At 52.6% G+C, this 9,048-nt stretch overlaps 1 protein-coding gene across 1 annotated transcript; it reads right to left on the bottom strand.

Moving 5' to 3' along the window:
• Nucleotides 1–521: 521 nt before the first annotated feature.
• On the bottom strand, nt 522–2,652 carry LOC148378004 (janus kinase and microtubule-interacting protein 3-like; the record flags this gene model as incomplete). The annotated part of the gene is made up of 7 exons (XM_088368050.1): nt 522–1,246; nt 1,326–1,693; nt 1,770–1,838; nt 1,900–1,965; nt 2,086–2,319; nt 2,405–2,503; nt 2,590–2,652. Coding segments are annotated over 6 exons (759 nt in total), but the record flags the coding sequence as incomplete, so codon positions are not given.
• Nucleotides 2,653–9,048: the final 6,396 nt, after the last annotated feature.

The following is a 9,048-nucleotide window of genomic DNA, read 5'->3' as shown; positions in this document are numbered from 1 at the left end:
GACATAATGGCGCACTGGTTAGCATGGCCACCTCTTAAGCATGATGATGCGGGTTCGACGCCTGATCAATGTTAGCATGGAGTGAGCTGAAGTGCATGGCGCTGAAGATTTGAATCTTTGAAATGCGCTGAGGTCTGACATATCAGGCAGAATGGTTTGCCATCACGTTCAACAAAAAATAGAAACTTTCCCACTCTGATTAAAACGTCCTGTGTTCATCTACGTATTTTCGTTTTGCTGTGCATCTTTTCCCTGCCATTTCGAGAGCCCAATTGACACTCATAGTTTAAAGAAATGTGTTTGCCCATCCTACTTTGTGGAATTTCACCACATGCGCTTTTGACCAAAATACCAAATTGAACTCAAGTGAAGCCAACACGCACAACCCCCCCCCCCACACACACACACACACACAATGTTGATATGAACATAAAAGAGCCGCATGCGGTTCGGGAGTTGCGGCTTGGCCAAACCTGTACTATACAACTTTATTTGTATAAAATTTTCACAACAGCTGTCACACAAACAAAGCGGGAAAAACCGAAGACGTGCGTGTTCCGCCCACGCTGGATTTATTTGCACCTTTGAAAAGACACCGTATTGCCGCAGATGTGGCAAAGAGTACTTTTGGGCATCTGAGACGGAAGGATGTCCAAAGCATCACGTCACCTGCTCTGGTAGGCATGGTGGTGGGACGTTGAGGTCAACCGCTTTGGGGTTGGCTGACTCTTTGATCGCAGGATGCCACACACTTGAAGACAGAAGCAGAAAAGCAGAGCTAAATGCAAAATGTACTCACCGGTGACTCCAATTTTTTTCCCCCCTGAAGAAACAGCTGGACGGGTGGCCCCGGCTGGCCAGTGGGACTCTTGTTATTCTGACCCTTTTTAGTGCGCGTTTGGGGCAACAACCGTTTTTTGTGGCGCTCTCTTCTGGTTCAAAAGTGCCCTGCATGTGAATTTGCTTTTCCTGCCTTCTGATTGGATGAGCGCCGGTGTGACGCGGTGCCTCTGTCACCGTGGCGGGGGGTATACGTTGGCATCGGAGCGTCTGCCAACGTCTGAGACCGGCTGGCAGTGTATCGGAGGTGTCGAGTGCGGTGCCGCTGGAGCTCACTCACCAGCTGGTGTTAGGGCCACAGAATGAAGGCCAAGGAGAAGAATAGAAAGAGAAACAGAAACTTCTCCTCCAATTGTTTGATTTGTCTCTTCTGAGCTTCGATGAATTCTTTCAGCTCTTTGTTCCTCTAGGACGGACAAATGGAAAGTGGCATTCAAAAGCCAGTAAGCGTGCAAGTAAGTGCCGGGCTGGCTTTGGGCCCTTACCTGTTGCGCGCTGTGCAGCAGATCCATTCTCTCTTGGAGGATGCAAGCGTCGCGCTCCCTCAACTCGCACATCAGGGCTCGCTTCCATTGGTCCACGGCGCTCCTAAGCTCTTCTCTCTGATCCGCCGTCAGCACGTCATTCACGCCAGCGTGGCTGGCTTTTTCGCCGTCCGTGGCGGGGCAGTCCCGCTGCGGTAGCGCCTCGTACAACATGGCCTCCAGCTCCAGGATCCTCTGGGCCGCAATCCTCGTCCATCAGTGGTCCGGCGGGAGATTTGAGGGCGGCTTACCTTATGAGCCTGGTCCATGGAACACTTCCTGAAGTCCAACTCTTCATCCAGGTAGCCCTTCTGCTTGCAGAACATATCCTAGCACAGCTCAAGGTCAGAATTGTTGGGGCACATTGCCGGAGTTCCCCTTGGCTGATGTCGCGTGTCTGTCTACCTTCTCACTTTCAATGTCCAACATCTTCTGTTGAAGTGCTGACTTGGTCACTTTGATGTATTCTAACCACTGAGGAAAGGCGGCTGTCACATAAGCAGAATGCGAGAGCGTGCGTGGACGTGCGCGTTACCTTCTCGGCTAGGGTGAGAAGGGTCCTGGCGTGAATCACGACCACCTGCTCCTCGTTGGTGAGATTCTGCAAGAGCCCAAAGGCACAGCGTCAACAAGCTTCTTTCAGCGCAAAGCCTTCCAAAAGTCACATTTGAGCCGCCGAGTCTCGTGGAGTGCGAACATAAGGAGTTCGACATACACTTACGGCGTTATAGCCCAGGATGTCCAGCTTCTTCATCAGATCACTGATGACGATGTCCGGGGGAAAGGCGCAAGGAGCAATGTAAGGTGTTCTGGGACCTCGGGTTAAGGTTAGGGTTGCGAGGGACGCCTTACGTACGCTCACGCCCTCGGCCTCGCAGTAGATCTGCAAAGGGCTGAGGCCGTCTGGGAAACGGACTTGCAGAAACTTCAAGACGGGGGAGCGCCACTCCCTCTCCTGAAAGGCAGAGGCATGCATCCGTCCGTCCGTCCGTCCGTCCGTCACATCTCTGGCCTCAACACGCTTGTGCGAGTCTTCCCACCTCCAGCTCCAGGATGCGGAACTCAAGCAGTTCGTTTTGGTCTCGGATATCCTGGATGTGCTCTTTCAGACGCGCTTCTTCCGCCTCCATCCGCCTGACCTGAAAAGACAGTCAGACCTCATCTGCGGGGCTTCCCGACAGGTGTGACGCCAAGCGACTCCGCCCAGCGCCTTTCTTTCCGTCACCTTTTCGGCCAACTGCTGATTGCTCTGACGCAGCAGCTGCTTCTCCTCCACCCACTTGACATTCTAGAAGAGACAAACGCGTGGACAGCTTTGGAATGTTGTGTCATTTTCATCCACAAATTCTTTGGTTGACTGGAAAATGACATTTGCTTTTCTCCGCATTTTCCCAGCCACGTTCGGGGGGGGGGGGGGGGGGGGGGTTGGTCCAGTAATGCCAGACGGATGAGTGACTGAAGAATGTAGCTATTTTGTCTGAGAAAAAGGTGTGCTCATTGATGAGCTTACCTGTCCTTGTTGCTTCAGCGCTGACTCCAGATCTGCTACTCTGCTTTGATAGTGACCCATTTCTACCATCAGCTTTTCTCTGGTCTGAAAGGAGGAGGAGGGAGGCTCCTCCTCCTCCTTTCAGACCAGAGAACACCCGAGGCTGGGTGAGAACGGGGAGGCTGCGACCCGGCCGGGGGTTGCGGGAAGGGGCGCCACCTTGATCTCCTTCTCGGCGTCGTAGTCCCCTTTCGCTGGTCTGGGCTAGCAGAGCGTAGGCTCGTTGCAGCGCTTGATATTCTTGCGTCAGCTGGCGGTAGCGAAGCTCCGCCTCTTCATGCACACACCAATGCAACACAGCACTAGTACCAGAATCAGTCAGACCGGCGACAAAGCACCCGCGACGCAAAGACGAGTCCGATTCCAGGCTGAAGAGGAATGTTTGGTGCCAATACGCTGGCAGAAATGGCGGGCTACCTCTTCGGGTTCCGTGTCGGGGGTTCTGTCGGTGTGAAAAGACAAGGACGATCCGTCCGAGTCCACCAACACGTCTTCGTCGTAGCCGTAAAATGTTTCGATGACCTGCGGGCGCGGAAGCAAACATCTCTCTGAACAAACTGAAGCGACACCTCACGATGAATCGACGAGAGGAACGATAGCGAGAAAAAGGCCATTTCATCTTGCGCAACACCAAGCAGCCGCAAACAAACAGACTCACCTTGCAGGACCTCACGCTTTGTTCCTCCTCAGAGATTCTCGACGTCGGTATCGTAGCAGCAAATCTCTCTCCTGTCGACACAAATAATCCGCCTTTGAGATTCTTTGGATGCAAAGGGAACGAACGGCTCCGGTGCAGAAACAAACGCGACTCACAATGACATTTCTGACATGAGCTCCTGTCTCCAGAGCCTGAAAAACACGTCACCGGCGATGATTGGAGGGACGCTCGTCTTTTCCAAAAGTGACAACTACAGGGTGTGTCAGGGTTTTCCAGATTATCTTTATCGTATCATTGTGTTGCTTTGACTTTGACTGCGACCTGTAATAAATAATATTATTTATCCCTTATTTATCCCTATCGCTTATCCCTTCCTACACAAAGTCGTAAAACACCCCTTGCTATGTTTTGACTAGAGGTCAAGGGCTTCCTCTATTCAATCCACTCTTACACCCACCCTGTTTCTCTTAATTAAAATGCTCGTGCAGGAGCCGAGAGTCAGACTTCATTCGTACAACGGATGGACTCTCCACCTGCAGGTGTCCAAAAGAACTTACTTGTCTCCCGTGTGGTTCTTGCAAAATAAGTTGGAGCGAGCGCAACTCTAACAGGGTGCATTTTGCCACTAGCTGCCTACGGACAATGACGTCGCGCTCGCGGCTCATGGTTGACGGGCTGAGCAGCCGGGCAAGTCCGTCGTTTTCAGCGCACAGCGAGTGGCAAAGGCGCTGACAAAACGGGAGCTTTGAGCTGCTGAAAACGGCAAAACAAGTCTAAAGCGTGTTCAAACGCGTGCGCACAATGCTCCTGCTTGAAAGGTCGGAATTTAAGGGGCCAATTTTTTGGATGGCGGCCGCCGGCCAAGCTTTGGACGGAAAAGGTTTCCTGGCGACAGCGAGCGAGCGCGGCGCTGCCGTACGTGCACCGAGTCGCCTGCCTGAAGACCTTGGACAAGTCGTCGATGATGTGCCGCTGCTCCACAACTTGAAGGAACTCCATTTCACCGTCCTGCTGGCCGCAACCGCGGTCCAGGTCATTGAGCGAACTAGGCCTTCTCTGTGGAACACAAATGCAGTGGACTCTGTTGGCACGCCGCCGTTGTCCGCGTCGACTTACCAAGCTTGCCATCTCCTCGTTCTCCTGGGTGACAAAGCGCACTTTGTTTTCAAGGCGACACAGCACCAGCGAGAGTTCTTCATTCTTCCTGCTCAGGCGTTTGTTTTTGTACAGGAGTGGCAGAAACTGGCTTTCTGTTTCTCTCAGTCGCTTTAGCTGCAAGCATGAAGTGCGGGATGTGAAAGACGCACAACACGCGGGCCAGAACGTATCCATTCCTTTTGCATCGGTTTGAACGGAATCGTGGCTTTGGCTCCCAATAAAAGACATCTACCAGGCAACCGACTCGCCGCGCCGCTCAACTAATAAGCAAGCGCAATGGGTGCCTCGCTGGATGGCGCGCATCAAACGTAGCGCAAACCTTCAAGCGTGCCGTCAATAAATTACCAGTTCATTGCGCTCTTCAGAAAGCAGGGCGTTTCGATCCTCCAGTTTCCTGATGACTGCGCTGAGCTCAGCGATTTTCAGATGAAACCGTCGCGTGTCCCGATCCTCCTGAGACTGAAAACGCCCCGCAACACACACACACAAGCACTCGTTCAAAGTTCAAAACTGTTTTTGTGCTACCTTCCTCCAGCAACGAACTAAGTCATGCGTACTGCAAGTGTGTGATGAGGTGGCTTACGCAATGAAGAGGATTGCTAGTAGCGGCGTTGACCCCACTTCCAGGGTAGTTTAGGCCCGCCCTTTGGGAATCCCTCAGGGCAGCGATCTGCTGCTCGGCAGCCTGAGTCTGCAGCTGAAGGCGGTGGACGTGGCCGGCCCCAGGGCTTCATCCAAAACACTAACCGCTCTGTCTTTCAGCTTGATCTCATCCGTCTGGATGTACAAACGGGGAGCGCTCAGGCAGGCGGGCAAACTCATTTGCCAGAATTGTGACAAAAACAAAGAGAGCAACCGGCCAATTTTTTTCTTGAATCGACTAGAACACCTTTGCTGTGACAAAAGCGAAGCGAGCAACCGGACATTTTCTTCTTGTGAAATAGAATAGAATAGAATGCCTTAGGTGTCATTGCACTGCAGGTATACAACGAAATTGGGAACATAGCCACGCACCGCGCATCTGATCAGTCCTACCAGTCGGCGGATCTCCCTCTCGCAGTCTCTCTTGGTTCGGCTCAGCTCCTCCCGATGCTGGTGATGAGCCAATCGGAGCTCGGGCGCTCGGGACTGCCAGGCCTGCTGGGCCGCTGCCAGGGCTTCTTCCGCGCTCCTGGTGGAGGCGACACCGCTCGGTCTCCCGACACCGCCGCGTCTCCTCCACCTCCGCCAGCAAAGCGCCCCCCCTCCTCACCTGAGCAGACATTGCGCCACACCGGGCCGTTGAGACCGCAACGGAGCGCCGCGACGCTTACTGGGGACAAGCTACACAATACGGTAGCGGCCGCATCGAAGCCCGACGTGGCGTGCGGATAGTCAGACACGGATAGAGCGGATCACCTTGTCCATGGAGCCGTCCCTCAGGCTGAGGACCAAGGCATTCAGTCGCTGGATCTCTCCATCTTTGATTTTGATCACTCTCATCAGCTCCATTTCATGCTGCCGCAGTAATGTCTCCCTGGTAATGGCTAACTCTTTCTGCTTCTCCTCATGGAGTTTGCTTTTGAGTTCCGTCATGGCGGCGGTGGCACGGTGGTGCTCCGCCCGCAGGTCCTGACTTCTCTCTCTCTCCAGACAGCTGACCTGACATGACTTAGACTTAGACAAACTTTATTGTCATCTTGTCTGCACATGGTGCATACAAAACAAAATTCCGTTGCATACGTCTTACAACAAAGTAGTGATATTGCAGTTGAATAGAAGTAACATATCCTATGAAAATATATATATATACATATATACTATATATATATATATATATATATATTAAAAATAAGTATAAAGTGCAGCAGTGATAATTATGCAATAGTGCAAGTAGGCAAAACAGTATTCAAGAGTGTGCAGAGGAATGCTAAACCATGTATTAAACTTCTATTTAAAGGGTTTATACAAGTTCAGTAAAGTTGGTAGTGCGAGATAGTGCAAGATAGAGGTCCGTAGTGTCATAAAGTACAGTTCTGTGAATGTGTGATGCAGAGTTCAGTTTAGAGCTCAACAGTTCTAGTGTTCAACAGTCTGATGACAGCAGGGAAAAAGCTGTTGCAGAACCTGGTGGACCTGCAGCGGATGCTGCAAACCTCTTCCCAGAGGGCAGCAGGGAGAACAGTCCATGGTGGGGGTGTGATGGGTCATTGATGATGTTACGGGCACGGGACATGCAGCGCTGAGATGAAATGTCCTGAATGGAGGGAAGAGGAGCCCCTATGATCCTCTCTGCTGTCCTCACCACTCTCCTCACGTTCTTCCAATCGGAGGCGGTGCAGCCTCCACACCACACAGAGAGACAGCTTGTCAGAATGCTCTCTATGGTGCTCCTGTAGAACGTCCTCATGATGGGTGGGGGCAGGTGGGCTCTCCTCATCCTCCGCAGGAAGTACAAGCGCTTCTGTGCCCTCTTGACCAGTGCCGTAGTGTTCATAGTCCAGGTGAGGTCTTCTGTGATGTGGACCCCCAGGAATTTGGTGGTGCTGACCACCTCCACAGCTGAGCTGTTGATGATCAGTGGAGCGTGGTGAGGCTGTTTTTTCCTGAAGTCGACGATGATCTCCTTCATCTTCTCCTCATTCAGGATCAGGCTGTTTTCTCTGCACCAGCCCACCAGCTGCTCCACCTCCTCTCTGTAGTCCAGGTCGTTGTTGTCTCTGATGAGCCCCACCACCGTTGTGTCGTCTGCTGACTTCACGATGTGATTGGTGGTGAACCTGAGGACGCAGTCGTGTGTCATCAGGGTGCACAGCAGGGGGCTCAGGACGCAGCCCTGAAGGGAGCCTGTGCTGAGGGTGATGACATCAGAGGTGTTCTGTCCGACCCGGACTGACTGAGGTCTGTTGGTGAGGAAGTCTAGCAGCCAGTTGCGAAGGGGGGTGTTGAAGCCCAGGTGTTCCAATTTTCCTACCAGATGCTGTGGGATGATGGTGTTAAACGCTGAGCTGAAGTCCAGGAACAGCCTCCGCACATGGGTGTTCTTCTCCTCCAGGTGAGCCAGGCTCAGGTGAAGAACGGAGGAGATGGCGTCCTGAGTGGAGCGGTTTTGCCGGTCGGCAAACTGGAACGGGTCAAATAATAGGGGGAGTCTGGAAACGATGAGACCTTTAAGCAGCCTTTCGAAGCACTTCATCATAACCGGAGTCAGTGCAACAGGCCGGTAATCATTAAATGAGGTGATTTGAGGTTTCTTCGGCACCGGAATGATGGAGGCAGTCTTAAAGCACGCCGGCACTGTGGCTTGGCCCAGCGAGGTGTTAAAAATGTCTGTGATGACCCCAGCCAGATGACTTGCACATTCCCTGAACACACGCCCAGGAATGTTGTCGGGGCCAGGGGCCTTACAGGGGTTGACTCTCCTCAGGGTCTTCAACACATCGGCGGAGTCAAGGCAGAGTACCTCCTCTTCCTGATGGGGGACAGTTTTAACTGCTGGAGTGCCGTTTAGTGCCTCGAACCTCCCAAAGAAGTTATTTAGACCATTTAGAAAGTCAGCATCAACTACACCCACCGGGGGGGGGGGAGGGTGAGTTGTAGTCTGTAATCGCCCGTATGCCTTGCCACATACTCCTGATGTTTTTGACGTCGTGGAAACGATCCTGAAATTTTCGACTGCGGTCTCGCTTCGCTATCCTGATGGCACGGTTCAAGTTGGCTCTCGCTGTCCTCAGTGTCTCCTTGTCGCCAGACTTGAAGGCAGAGTTCCGCGCTCGTAGCGTTTGACGTACCTCCTCAGTCATCCAGGGTCGTTGGTTGCCCCGGGTGATGATATTCTTAGTGGTGCTGACGTCCTCGGTGCATTTGTTGATGTAGGCTGACACAGTCATGGCACACGCATGTCTAATCTACATCGGGAAAACTGGGAGGGAGGGAGGCAGGCAGGGAGGCAGGCAGGGAGGCAGGCAGGGAGGCAGGCAGTGTCTGTCTGTTGAGGTTTTCACCTTGTTCTTCTCCTGCTGAAGTTCTAACTGGACGTCCATCAGTTTGGTTCTCAGCTCGTCATTGGCGGCCTGAAGGGCGTCCGTTCGCTCCGCCTTGGCCCGCCCTGCCGGAGCTCGTTTGGACATCTCTTACTCGAGTCTCGCCCGGTCGTCAGTCAGAGATCACAACATTTGTACCTGGAGAGCACAAACGCAGCGCTGTTTTCCACTGGCTTCGAACTCAACTTCAATCGGTACCGTAACTTACAACATCATAAACATAGAACTAGCTTGACTTATTCATTGAATAAATGCATTTGGTTCTTCAAAACTGCATCACGCAACATAGCGTGACCG

This window comes from Syngnathus floridae, unplaced genomic scaffold, assembly GCF_059516105.1.
Source record: "Syngnathus floridae isolate MCC-2025c unplaced genomic scaffold, RoL_Sflo_1.0 HiC_scaffold_69, whole genome shotgun sequence".
NCBI classification, from domain to species: Eukaryota; Metazoa; Chordata; class Actinopteri; order Syngnathiformes; family Syngnathidae; genus Syngnathus; species Syngnathus floridae.
This window is presented reverse-complemented; position numbering and strand designations above follow the sequence as displayed.